The 14621-nt window shown below is 40.4% G+C and overlaps 2 protein-coding genes across 3 annotated transcripts; one reads left to right on the forward strand and one right to left on the reverse strand.

The window, feature by feature from the left end:
* Positions 1-2: 2 nt before the first annotated feature.
* On the reverse strand, positions 3-3052 carry LOC110537384 (asialoglycoprotein receptor 1). The gene is made up of 7 exons (XM_021623396.2): positions 2928-3052; positions 2663-2782; positions 1870-1965; positions 1164-1259; positions 760-899; positions 434-543; positions 3-333 (listed from the first exon to the last, which is right to left on the reverse strand). Exons 1-7 carry the CDS (start codon positions 2962-2964, stop codon positions 183-185), a joined length of 750 nt encoding a protein of 249 aa, XP_021479071.2. The 5' UTR covers positions 2965-3052; the 3' UTR covers positions 3-182.
* Positions 3053-8652: 5600 nt separating this feature from the next.
* Positions 8653-11029, forward strand: znhit1 (zinc finger, HIT-type containing 1). 2 transcript variants are annotated; one of them, XM_036937368.1, is made up of 6 exons: positions 8653-8683; positions 9052-9222; positions 9328-9407; positions 9527-9696; positions 9839-9872; positions 10975-11029. In XM_036937368.1, exons 1-5 carry the CDS (start codon positions 8662-8664, stop codon positions 9858-9860), a joined length of 465 nt encoding a protein of 154 aa, XP_036793263.1. In that variant the 5' UTR covers positions 8653-8661; the 3' UTR covers positions 9861-9872; positions 10975-11029. The 2 variants fall into 2 exon arrangements, with proteins under 2 accessions (XP_036793263.1, XP_021479072.1); XM_021623397.2 differs by lacking the exon at positions 10975-11029 and having other exon boundaries at positions 9839-10968.
* The last annotated feature ends 3592 nt before the right edge of the window (positions 11030-14621 follow it).

Here is a 14621-nt window from a genome sequence, read left to right on the forward strand (position 1 = left end):
AATTTTTTACAAATATATATATTTTTTATATGGGTGTATTAGATCAGGAATACAGCAAACCACATATTTGGCATACAAAAATCAACAAACGTGACAATCAAATAGAAAACAGGACTTGCTTAATTCAAGCCAATCATGTTAGTTATATTTTTAATCATAAAGCCTAGAAATGTTTAGCTTTATTAGTTGGGTGCTGGTCTGGCTTTGCAGATGAATGTATAGGCAACAGTGCAGTGGTTGTCATTGAGTTTCCCAGATGTGATATGGGCACAGTCCTCTGTGCCCCCTATAGAATGCCCCGCCCAGTTATCAGGTTGGCCTGGCATCCATTTACTGCAAACACACAGTGAAAATACAGTAATTGCACTATTCAAGCACCCGACAACAATGAGAACAGAAATTGTCCAACTCATAATGACTTGATTTTACTTGCCTCCGGTTCATGATGTAAGGACTCTCGTTGACCCACTCCCACTCTCCAGTCCTCTCGTCTGACAGGCCAAGCCAAAAGGGGCGACCAACACTCATTATGTTTACAAAGACCTGTTACAGCGGGAATGAGTGTCAGGACAGGGTCTTCTAAAGCAATGTCTAAATGCATTTGATGATCAGTAGAGGGCAGTGTAAAGCCCTCAAGAGTCCCGAATTACGCCAGTTCCGTATCTTCAGCGTCCATACTGAACCACTTTGAAAATGAACTAAATGCAACGACCAAATAAGTTCTAAGAACGGATGTAGGTGTGTGTAACTGTGACGCACCCACTCTTCTTCGTCAGTTAGGATGAGCAGTGTGGCATCCATAGACCTACAGGAGTCTCTGGCTGTGTACCATGAAGCCTGGTAAGCCGAGAAGAAGTAGCAGCTGGAGTTGTGAAGATTCCAGCCATCAGGACAGCCCACTTTAACACGTAGGAGAGATACGGATGGATACACTAACACTATATACAGTTAATTTGAAGAGTGTGACACATGAAGTTGACTATTATATAATACTGAGATTGAATAGGACTATTCTAGGGACCGGAGTTAAGAGCGTGTCAGAAATCAAATCATAGTAATGATGACCATATTTTAATCAGAAAGTATCCCAAGCACTGCAGCTGACAAATCTGATACACTAATGTCCATGATAACCATTAATAAGACATTGAAAATGGACCAACCTTTCTTCGGTAGTTTTGATGAGTGAAAGGACACACGTTCTGTCATATTTAATACTGATCTCTTCAAATCAGATAACTTCGTCTCCAGATTACCAACTGCAGAAAATGGACGTGATGATAACACAAACATTGTCATATTCTGTCTAGCCGATTAAACTCAACTCCACCATTTATGATGTAGCGTAAATTGCGCGGCGACTAGTGTGGGCGGACTTAAGGTCCGACGTTAAATACAATTACGTTTTTATAAAAACTACTGATTTCAACACCTAAAAAATAGCCCGCAATTACAAATAAATGTAATAGCGTGCTATTATTTGGGTCCTGTCATCAATAGTTTCGGATAAAAGCTCAATTTTATGTGACGTCGGCGCTCGTCTACCCACAATAGGTCCGCTCAATTCCATCATAAATCGTTGTGTTTAGTCGGCTACCTTCTGTCCTGAACCATTGGATCGTAGACCATGGACTTGAACTGTTGTGTTGTTTCATGTTATACATTTGTGTTATATATTTTTTTCTCATTTCACTCATGCTCCTGTAGCTATTGTTTTTAACTGCATAATAAGTTATGCTATCAGATTCGTAGTGATGATTGTGAATCTATTCTGTTTCCTAAAAACTGTAACTGACTAGTAGGCTGAAAAAAACATACAACAATGTCCAAGATAACCAATAATCAATAAGGATTTGAATATGGACCAACCTTTCTCATGTAGTTTTGATAAGTGAAGGGACACAGATTCAGTCAGATTTGACACGGATCTCTCCAAATCAGATAACTTTCTGTCCACACTGCCAACTACAGAAAATTCCCATGGTGGTAAACAGGTTAATAAAACAGGAAATGTTGATATAGATAGACTATATATGGGTAATAAAAGGAACATTTGTAAGAGCTCATGTCCGGATTTGGGATATGCGCTGTTGGCTGGACGTCATTTAATTTGCGTAGGCTTAAACACTGGTATACACTGCCAATAAGGCCATATTGGGTAAAATGCAATTTTATCTCTGTTCTTTTTTAGTCAGGTCGGTAAATACACATCAATTACGGTCCCATTCTCATTTGCTTCTAACAGTACCAACAATTAGAACAGGTCATGGTAGAAATAGTTTTAGTTACTTAGCTCCGTGGTCCTGGAATTCTCTCCTGAACATTTTAAATATTATGATCTAGTTTCGTTGGTGGAGTTTAAACACTTGATCGATGTATATTTCATATAAGAGTGTAATTGTTTTTAGTCAAGACTTTCGTGTTTTTTTTTTACATAAAATGTTTTTGTTGTACTGTATGTGTGTTTATAGTTTTGTTTAATGTTGTGTTAGTGTATGTAAGTTGTTTTGTCTGAAATGTTGTTCCCCCTGCTGCTATTGGACCAGGTCTCTCTTGGAAAAGAGATGTTATCTCAATGAGAAAAACCTGTATGAATAAAGGTAAAATAAATGTAAAAAATAATATATCCTTTATTTTTTTAGGAATCATGTAGAGTACTCACACCGACTTGGCATCAGGATGAGCAGAGACAAAGAGAGAGTGAGGGTAACACACAGTGCTGCACACAGGTACCACTGGGACCGGCCAGCAGACAGCAGATGAACGTACCCATGAGAGGATTCTGGAAACACATACGATACTTGAACTTTCATTTTGCCCTGGCCCATACATGGTGATGTTGTTGTTATATCTCCTGTCCCTTTTCTTGGCAATCCTGGAGTCACAAGGTTCCTATTCAATACATAGTATACAGTAAATTTCCGTACCTGGTCTCCACCATGCTTTATCTTCATTTTCATCCATAGCGAATAGCTCTTGGAGCAATTATTTTGTGCATGTCATTGATTGCTGCAACTGATAGAGACTGGTTCAATGTTTGATTAGTCCTTATGTATCCTGTGAATTGAGGGTGGGTGGGGTGGGGTGGGGTAGGGTGACGGTTGAAGTTTCAATTCCCTTATCATATTTCCTCAGAAAATAATCGCTGACACAGGTCACTTGCACAGTATGTTAGAGTCAGCATGGGGTCATTATAGTCCCACTGGGCACATACCACTGGGTTCAACGTCTAGTTTTGATTTACATTTGGTTGAGTTGTCAACCAACGTGAAATCAACCAAATTATTACTAAAGTGAAAGTCAATCAGTAAAATACTACTTGAGTACAAGCCTAAAAGTATTTGGTTTTAAATGTTTAAAAAAAGTAAATGTAAAAGTATTCATCATTTCAAATTACTTATATTAGGCAATCCAAACAGCACAATTTTCATGTTTTTTAATTTTTTTTACGGATAGTCAAGGGCACACTCCAACACTCAGACATAATTTACAAATGAAGCATTTGTGTTTAGTGAGTCCGTCATATCAGAGGTAGTAGGGATGACCAGGGATGTTCTCTTGATAAGTGTGAATTGGACCATTTTCCTGTCCCGTTAAGCATTCAAAAAGCACTTTTGTGTGTCAGAGAAAATGCATGGAGTAAAAAGTACATTTGTTTTTTAAAATTTTGGAATGTAGTGGAATACAAGTAAAAGTAGTCAAAAATATAAATAGTAAAGTACAGATACCACAAAACACTACTTACTGTAAGTACACCACAGGGTAAAAGTTGGGTGCAAAAAAAGACTGCCCTTATGAGGATTTCTTGCAAATCCAATCAGTTTTTCCACGTTGATAGTTTTTCTGGGTTGAAATTATATGGAAAAAAACATTGATTCAACCAGTTTTTGCAGAGTGGGGTGTTTCCAGCCTTCATTTTCGTTGAATTTAAAGCTATTCGTTTCAATTCTGCTTTTTTACGATTAGAGACTTGGCAATGTCTTACTGAAACATTGCTATGCATGACCCCAAGTAAGTCTCTTCTTATTATTGGTGTCCTTTAGTAGTGGTTTCTTTGCGGAAATTCGACCATGAAGGCTTGATTCATGCATTCTCCTCTGAACAGTTGATGATGAGATGTGTCTGTTACTTGAACTCTGTGAAGCATTTATGGAAGCATTTATGGGCTGCAATCTTAGGGGCAGTTAACTCCAATGAACTTATCCTCTGCAACAAAGGTAACTCTGGGTCTTCCTTTCCTGTGGCGGTCCTCCTGAGAGACAGTTTCATCATAGTGCTTGATGGTTTTTGCGACTACACATTTTCTGGATTGACTGACCTTCATGTCATAAAGTAACGATGGCCTGTCATTTCTCTTTGCATATTTGTGCTTTTCTTGCCATAATATGGGCTTGGTCTTTTAACAAATAGGGCTATCTTCTGTATATCACACCTACCTTGTCACAACACAACTGATTGACTCAAACGCATTAAGAAGGAAAGGAATTCCACTAATGAACTTTTAACAAGACACACCTGTTAATTGAAATGCATTCCAGGTGACTCATGAAGCTGGTTGAGAGAATGCCAAGCATGTGCAAAGCTGTTATCAAGGCAAAGGGTGGATACTTTGAAGAATCTCAAATATAACATATATTTTGATTTGTTTAACACTTTTTTGCTATCTACATAATTCCATACAGTCAGGTCCATCAATATTTGGACACTGTCCAAGTTATTATTATTTTAGCTGTCTACCACAGCATATTGGAGTTGCTGTGAGCTGAATGTGCAGACTTAAATTTACAGATTTACATCCAAATCAGGTGAACGGTGTAGGAATTACAGCACATTTATATGTGACCCCCCACCCCCTCAAAATTAATTGGACAATTGGCTGCTCAGCTTTTCCATGGCCAGGTGTGTGTGTTATTCCCTCATTAGTTCATTTACAAGTGTCACATAACAGTTTGCAAACAATGTAAAAAAATATATAAAATCATTGTGTTAATAAAGCCGCGTACAAACATGGTCTCTTTTTGCTTTTTTGAGGAAGGCAGCTCCAAACTGCAGGTGTTTCAGCCTAGCTCAGTGCTTTCTAAATACTTATTTTCCACCATAATTTGCAAATACATTTATTAAAAATCCTACTAATGTGATTTTCTGGATTTTTTTTCTCATTTTGTCTGTCATAGTTGAAGTGTACCTATGATGAAAATTACAGGCCTCTCTCATCCTTTTAAGTGGGAGAACTTACACAATTAGTGGCTGACTAAATACTTTTTTGCCCCACTGTATCTACGGTAGCTTTGATTGGACTGATCATGTTAACATCATACTTTCAAAATTTTAGCTAGCCGTCATCATCATGAATTAAGTCGACAATCTACTGGCAAATCTTTTTTAATCCTTGTCATATGAAGATAAATAATTAAGAGAAAATATAGATAAAACTAATCGGTGCTCATCGGCCATTGGAAATAAACATTACACAACAAGTTGGAAATTGCAAGCTCAACAATGAGTGGATTGGAGGAAATCATTGGCTATCTGCAAGCATTGCAAAGCAATCACTAGGCTGCTATTCAGTGGAGTGAGTGTGTGGTCCCAAATCTGTGTTTAAGGGTCTCTTTTCCAAGCTTAAAAACGTTCAACATTGGCCATGCTGTCAATCCAGCATGATATCTGCCTCGCTCAAAACAACTGTTAACTCCGAACTGGGAAATCTGACTTCAGTGAGTTCAAGACAACTGGGAACTCTGAGAAAAAATGAGCTCGACTTGGAAAATATGTTTTGAATGGTCATCCAACTCGGCATTGTAAGTCGGGACCTCAGGCCTCTTACTAGAGCTACGACCTGAAGATCACTGAGGTTATCATGATTCAACGTTGTTTTTTTCAGAGTTCCCAGTTGTCCTGAAAGCACCATAAATCCAGATAATCCCAGACTTTGATGAAAAATTTGCCCACGAAAGATCGCCGCGCCACCTTCCTGTTCAAGTGAGCACAGCACAACAAGGTGAGTCCAAAATGTCTTGTATGCTGCTGCATAAATGATGTAATATGCCAGGGAGATATGTATACTGTAACTAAGAAAGTAATACTAAGTGTGTGTTGTGTTCTAAGCTGTTAGTAGCCCATGTGCCTCACGCCAAATAATTTGGTTTATTTTCCACTCTTAATTTTGCCCACTGTTCTGACTTGTTGGTGCACATGTAGCCTATAACCTGTTTTAAAGAAGAAATGTAATCATTGAATATTGTAAGAGCTTTCATTGTCTGCTTATGTGGCCCCTTTATTTATCATATGGTTCTGACTTGGTGTACAGGGAGAACACTGTAAGAACAGCCCATGTTCTGATTTCTGTTGCTGAACATTTCGAAAGTGTTGAACAAATAGTAATATTGACTACGTCTGTCCTAGCTCGCTCATTAATGTCTTAATTCGAAATTATGGATTGCCTCTTCCACTTTTCGTACCCTTATGCCATAGTTGTGTACATCTTAATTTTCAGTAGAAACCATGTTTGTTTAAGCAAGTCAGCCATATCAGTTAAGTTTCCTTAAAATGCAGTAAATGAGGCTGAAGGAATTGTTTTGCTGCCAGACAAGGCTCCGCTGATAGCCAGGTGTAGCATTGGTAAGATGTTGGGACTGCTGTTGGGACAGCTTTATTTAGGCCCTAACAGTTTGTGGGCACCGTTTGTCACTGTTATAGTGCAATTAACATATTGTTTAATGTTGTGTTGTGTAGTGGCTTTGCTGGCATGCATCCCCAATTTTTTGTTTGCCCCACCAAGATTTACATGCTAAAATCACTACTCGTAGCCGTACACACCAACAACCGTCGTTTTATATAATAACACAAGAATGATATGCACCCCAGTACGATATATACAAGTCTAAAGGAAATTAAGCCGTACATTCTTTTTTTTTTTTGCCAAACAACCAGTTACATGAGGGAAAACCAATGAATACATAATTCTGGCATGGCCATAAAGGTTGTAGCTTAGCATTTTGAAGAGTTGCAGCCTCCTCGATGCTATGTTGAACCTCATGAGAAGTTTCGGATTCCATTCCCCTTCCTGGTAAAATGTACTTGTCAGGTCCCTCACAAATGCCAGCTTGATAAACTGGGCTTTTTGTTAATGTAACATGCTCTGTGTTCAGAGTTCGTGTTCACTGAATACGTTCTTCAGGGTGGAGAACGAATTATCGCACATTGCTGTAGATGCCCCAAAAATGTTATTCATGTTTCAGTGCCAACAGCACAGTCGGCATTGTTGACAAAGGCCCTCCTTATCGTTGAAGAACACTGAGTGGGATGCATGTGTTGTTGCTGTCTGTGGTTGCGATTTCACTTTTCAAGAATGTGGTGATCCACAATGAACTCTGCTTCCACTGGTTCAGTTTTGGTTAGATTCAACAGATCGTCAGGTGCTAGTGGCTAGGGTAATGGAGGTGCAGGTGCTTGTTGTGATGTTACCCTCGTGCTGCTGGTGCTAGGCCCTGGCTCTTCTCAATCTTGTTTGTCTGCAGGTGGTGTGGGGGATGGGCATTTATTATATTTGCTGCTAGGCTCCTTACACACGCACTTCTGCTTTTTGTTCATTATTATTTAATCCCAATTATATGTACTCTCTTAGCACCCCTGGTGTGTGTGTGTATGTGTGCACACACATGGGTTCCACCTTACTCATCAATATATGTTAACAAATGCTGTATTCTTTACCATATTAAGTATGTCGTTTGCATAAAATAGTATAACATGTTGTTTTCTAATTTCATAAATTGTTACAAACTCTCAGTTTTGAATAAAACATGAAGATTTGTTAATAGTATGACCACCCTACCTTCAATTACTGGTCTTAAATAACTGTAACTATGTATTCTGTCATTTGTATGCCTCATTTTTATTATATAGCATTTTAATTTAATACATTTTATTTGAATCATCATAACAATATGACCATCCTATCCTGAGATATTGGACAAAACATGTTGGGTAAAAAAATCCAAACAGGTGATTTGGTGCTATTGTTGACTAGTCAGTTTAAGAACAAATTCTTATTTACAATGACGGCCTAGCCCGGCCAAACCCTAAACCCGGATGACACTGGGCCAATTGGTGCCACCATATGGGACTCCCAAACACGGCCAGTTGTGATACAGCCTGGAATCGAACCAGGGTCTGTTGTGACGCCTCTAGCACTGAGATGCAGTGCCTTAAACTGCTGTGCCACACGGGAGCCAACTTGTGATTAACACGGACCTCTCCACAACTTTTTCCATTAATTTAAAAATAAGTTATCTCTGCAATAGTAACTCCAATCCTCATGAAATAGTGTTTTGTGTTACTGCAAAGCTTCTTTATAACTTGAAATTTAAAGTATAACACCAGAACCAAAGTTTAATTTTGTTCCCTAACACCCTACCACATGCAGTAGTATATGTAATGTAGGCCAATTTAGACTAGGCTAAATATTGAGTATTCATAATATTTAGACGGCTGTTAGGAAAATAGATCATGTTTACATGGAGATATCAGTAATTTTACATAAATAATATGCTTACTACAGTTGTTTTCAGTAACATGAGGTTTTATTACAATCGAAAACGCGTTATTATGGTCCAATAACAATAAAATGTCCCTCACGCCCACCGGTGAAATTATTATGCAGCGATGGTGGAGAAGAAAATAGCAGGTAATGTTTGGTGGTGTTTTTATTCTTAAACTGATTGATCTACTCTGCTGTTGGTGATCAATTAAAATGAAAAAATTACTCGCAGCATGTCCTTACGCTACACTAGTGAGATCCCATTAGCACACTCTCCAACTAGATATCACAATGAAAATAAACGGCATGTTGCTCATCCTCCGCGCGCATCTCAAGACCAGTAACGTTAGTAACGGACCGGTGCAAATTCAAAACCCACCATTGTAATTTACAATACTTTATATATTTTATATATTTATTGTACCGTGTCCTCTTAATTGATTACAACAATTCATACTGAATACGTTATTTTTGCAAATTCATATTTTGTTTCCTATCACATATTTTTTTTACAGTGCGATCCCAGGACCCAGGCCAGCGGCGCGTTTTGGACTGCGCTACGCGCCAGCGACGCTTAACCAGACAGCTAGAGGCACTTGAAAAGGACAATTTCCAGGATGATCCTCATGCCAGCCTACCCCAGCTGGCCAAGAGGCTCCCTCAGTTTGATGACAGCAATGAGTCTGGTAAAGGAAACATAATCAGATCAGAGATATAATATTACTAATATTCCAAGACGTTTTGCAATGACTGCTCTGTCAATTCATGACTCACTCCACTCATATCTTCAGGCAAGAAGAGGAAGAAGACAAGAGGAGATCATTTCAAATTGAGATTTCGGAAGAACTTCCAGGCTCTACTGGAGGAAGAGGTGAGGTCCATAAGTCAGCCCCCTCTGCAGCTATGCTTTCCTCCCCTCACTTCAATCATCTGCTCCGTCTCTTTACAATCCTTCTCAGTTTCATTCCCTCTCCCACCTGCTCCCTGTAGGAACTAAGTGGGAATGAGGGACCTAACTACCTGACTGCTTGTGCCGAGCCCTCCAAACTGCCGCAGCGCCACTTCTGTGCCGTGTGTGGCTTCCCGTCTCCCTACACCTGCATTTCCTGTGGGGCACGCTACTGCTGTGTCCGCTGCCTGGGCACACATCATGAAACCAGGTAAAACCACTGACGCTGCAGAGGGCTCTTCTCTTTTGGTTTAGTGTTGTTAGTGCTATGATGGGTAGAACTTGTGAGAGTTATTCCACTCTTAATTTAGCACCATTTTCCATGACTCCCTCTCTCCCTCCTTCTCTCACAGGTGTCTGAAGTGGACTGTGTGATGCTCTCAGTTGGTACGTGTGAATGGCTGCCTCATTTTATTGCTTGATCATATGTCATCCTGTCATCAACTGAAGGACAGGTTTCTTTTTTGTGCAGCATCAGAGTATCTGAATGAGCTGTATGACTCCCGTCCAGTCAGTCTGTATGAGCTATATGACTCTCATCCAGTGAGTCTCAATGAGTTGTTTGACTCCCAGTCAGTCTGAATGAGCAATATGACTCCCGTCCAGTCAGTCTGAATGATCTGTATGACTCCCATCCTGTCCGTCTGATTGAGCTGTTTGACTCCCGTCCAGTCAGCCTGTATGAGCTATATGACTCTCATCCAGTGAGTCTGAATGAGTTGTTTGACTCCCAGTCAGTCTGAATGAGCAATATGACTCCCGTCCAGTCAGTCTGAATGAGCTGTATGACTCCCATCCTGTCTGTCTGAATGAGCTGTATGACTCCCATCCTGTCCGTCTGATTGAGCTGTATGACTTCCGTCCAGTCCGTCTGAATGAACTATATCACTCTCGTCCAGTCAGTCTGAATGAGCTGTATGACTCCCGTCCAGTCAGTCTGAATGAGCTGTATGACTCCCGTCCAGTCAGTCTGAATGAGCTGTATGACTCCCATCCAGTATGTCTGAATGAGCCATATGACACCCATCCAGTCAGTCTGAATGAGCTGTATGACTCCCTTCCATAGCACCAGACAGTGGCTGAATGGGGACAGTGCTGTTGCTATCGCAACAGGCATGTGGTGATCTAATGGGAGCCCCTGCATGAGATAGCGATAACTCAGAAAGTGAATGGTGTTCACTCCATAGAGTGAGTCTGCACTTTAGCCTAGGCCTGAATTTGACAATCATATACTGAACAAAAATCAAAACGCAACATGCAACAATTTCAACCATTTTACTGAGTTAAAGTTCATAAAAGGAAATCAGTCAATTGAAATCAGGTAATTAGGCCCTAATCTATGGATTTTACATAACTGTGCAGGGCACAGCCATCGGTGAGCCTGGGAGGACGTAGGCCCACCCACTTGGGAGCCAGGCCCTGCCAATCAGAATGAGTTTTTCCTCACAAAAGGACATTATTACAGACAGAAATACTCCTGTTTCATCAGCTGTCCGGGTGGCTGGTCTCAGATGATCCTGCAGTTGAAGAAGCCGGATGTGGAGGTCCTGGACTGGCGTGGTTACATGCGGTCTGCGGTTTTGTGGCCGGTTGGACGTACTGCCAAATTCTCTAAAATGACATTGGAGGCGGCTTATAGTAGTGAAATTAACATTCAGTTCTCTGGCAACAGCTCTGGTGGACATTCCAGCAGTCAGCATGCCAATTGCATGCTCCCTCAAAATTTGTGGCATTGTGTTGCGTTTTATAGAGTAGCCTTTTATTGTCCCCAGCACAAAGTGCACCTATGTAGTGATCATGCTGTTTAATCAGCTTCTTGATATGCCACACCTGTCAGGTGGGTGGATTATCTTGGAAAGGAGAAATGCTCACTAACAGGCATGTAAACAAATTTGTGCACAAAATTAGAGCAAAATATTATTCATGTGCGTATGGCAAGTTTCGGGGATATTTTATTTCAGCTCATGAAACATCAGACCAACTCTTTACATGTTGCGTTTATATTTCTGTTCAGTATAGATTCAAATCTGGATTTTATTAACAGGGCACTTTTGACGCCTCAGTGCAATTTTTTTATTTATCAACAACAACAAAAAATACCTTGTATGAGTGATATTTGTCTAAAAGCAAAAAAAGGACAATAATTATTAAAACCTTAAACCAGCACTTGGGCCATGAATATTTTTTAATAGAAAGACGATATATTTACAAACACTTTAGACGGGCTACTTTTGAGCAGTAGCCAAAAAACAAATTTCTGAACTTGTGGCAATATCCTGTGGTCTAAGTGGACCCTGACCACAAACCATATTTATTGAAATGGATATTAGCAGTAAGTCATACTTTCAATATATTACTCTATTACAGATAGTCAGTACTCGGCAGCTCTACTGCGGAAGTTATTCCATAAAAAGGTAGAGTTATTATAAGTGAAAGAATGTTATGATCACAGATAAACTGCTCAGATGCTGCAGGTGGCTACGAAGTCTGATTGATTGTACTCAACATGTATGCACAATATTTATTTTATTTTATAAATCCTTAGTCACACAATCAATCTCTGTTTGTTAGATAATGGAGAGTGCATCTTAGAGTTATTCAGATTCATGGCTAAGTTATTGCTACATATTAAGCACATGCACTGTTCCCTTGTAGTCATTCTTACAGTAAATTCAGTCAAAAACAAATTGCCTGGCAGCGTTGTATATTCAGGAATCGATGATTGGGACATCACTGGATCAGATCCTGAGTTGGAATGCGTTCCTTTCATTCAAGTAGTCTCACTGTGGAGATTGGTAGGCTACAGTATCTGACTGATAGGGACAGAAGGGCATCATGACAAAGTAGGTAATTCACATAGTCCTTGTGGGAGCAGTTTTAATGATTGGCCTTCATGCTCTGCAGCTCGTGGCTGTCTGAGAGTCCACAGCTGGCCTTGTGTCCATCCATGAGCTTTGCTAGGGCCTCCATGTAGAGGTCATGATAGAGGTCCACTTCCTCCTGAGTGGGGGAAGGCCATTTTGGCACTGGGATAGGACCACCCACTGAAGAGGAATACACAATGAAAAAATGGGTGAAGCAGAGTGAGATATTTAACACAATGTTGCTGTACATACTGTACACCATAGAGAATGAGAGCATTTGTTCAAATCTACACAAGCACTGCGTTCTACAATCAGATTACTCAAAGCGTTTTTCTGTGAATATGTGAATTGCAAAGGTTTCTATCAACTTACTAAATTACTTCTGAAGCCACTACTTCTGCACACTACTGTGTAACAGAAAAAAACAAACCTCAGTTACCGAAGGCGACTCTGTGGAAGAGATTGTGCATCATAAGACATTTTCAAAATTACAAACAGTGGTGACAGGGCAGTGGTAAGAAATCCAGAACCAGTGTTCACCCATGAACAGACACTGGGCAAAGCCCATTATCTTCTTAAAGAGTTGCTGTAACCTCCAGCACACATTGCCATCTGAGAAGATCACCTTGTGGAAGATATTGTTCTCCCCATACGAGTAGACGAGCATCAGATCAGCACTGATGAACAACGAGAGAGATTAGAACTGACCCGCTGAGTTATTATGGGTCTCTATCTAATAAATGTACAAATAAGTCATTCATAAACCCAGCCTAAAGCAGTAAGCCAGGCAGTTTGGTGGACCTAGGGCTCAATAATGTAGCTATGGGATGTATGGTTGTATTATTTTATAACTACAACACTGTGCTTTCTTGTGAATTTGTGGCCTTTCACTACAGGTCCATTCATAAAATAGATAACTCACCCAAACTCCAGAGTCACCCGGACAAAGCCTTTCCTCTGCTTCATAACCGCAGTGTTGACCCCAAGCAGACTCAGAAGAGACTCAGCAGCGCCCCCTATCACAATCACTACCGCATTGCCTTTCTCACTTTTAGCACCTACTGAGCAGAGGCAAAGAGAGATACAGATTGAGGAATAGAAGCTGGGACATTAATGTGTAGAAACAGTGTTCAATGCTGTAAAATGAATAGAGGGGTGTTTAAAATGATTAAGACCAAAAATAATCCTGTCAGTTTAGAAAGTTTGGCATATTCACCATACATACACTATACATACAAAAGTATGTGGACACCCCTTCAAATTCGAGGATTCGGCCACACCAGTTGCTGACAGGTGTATAAAATCGAGCACGCAGCCATGCAATCTCCATAGACAAACATTGGCAGTTGAATTGCCCTGCTGAAGAGCTCAGTGACTTTCTGTCATAGGATGCCACCTTTCCAACAATTCAGTTCGTCAAATTTCTGCCCTGCTAGAGCTGTCCAGGTGAACTGTAAGTGCTATTTTTGTGAAGTGGAAACTTCTAGGAGCAACAACGGCTCAGCCGTTGGTCGACCACACAAGGTAATCTATAGGTGAAAGAAACGCAGGTGAGGTGCTGGCTAGCGGAGTGGACACTTTTAAAAAGTAAAGGAGAGCTGCACACTCTAGGAGCTCAGATGCAAAAAAAAAAAATATATTTTTATGTCCAACGTTTCGACAGACAAGCTATTTCCATCATACCCTGATAAAGACAGCTTGTCTGTCGAAACGTTGGAACATTATTTTATTTTTTTGCATCTGAGCACCTAGAGTGTGCAGCTCTCCTTTATTTTTTTAAGTAGACCATACAAGGTCACAGACTGACGAGTAAATATCATCTGTCCTCAGTTGCAACACACTACAGAGATCCAAACTGCCTCTGGAAACAACAAGCACAAGAACTGTTCGCCAGGAGCTTCATGAAAGGGGTTTCCATGGCCATGCAGCCGCACACAAGCCTAAATTCACCATCTACAATGCCAAGCGTCGGCTGGAGTGGTGTAAAGCTCGATGCCACTGGACTTCGGAGCAATGGAAACGCGTTCTCTGCAGTGACGTATCACGTTTCACCATCTAGCAGTCCGACGGACACATCTGGGTTTGGCGTCTGCCAGGAGAACGCTACCTGTCCGAATGCATAGTGCCAACTGTACAGTTTAGTGGAGGAGAAATAATGGTCTGGGGCTGTTTTTCATGGTTCGTGCTAGGCCCCTTAGTTCTAGTGAAGGGAAATCTTAATGCTACAGCATACAATGACATTGTAGACGATTCTGTGCTTCCAACTTTGTGG

This window comes from Oncorhynchus mykiss, chromosome 12 (assembly GCF_013265735.2).
Source record: "Oncorhynchus mykiss isolate Arlee chromosome 12, USDA_OmykA_1.1, whole genome shotgun sequence".
Taxonomy (NCBI): Eukaryota; Metazoa; Chordata; class Actinopteri; order Salmoniformes; family Salmonidae; genus Oncorhynchus; species Oncorhynchus mykiss.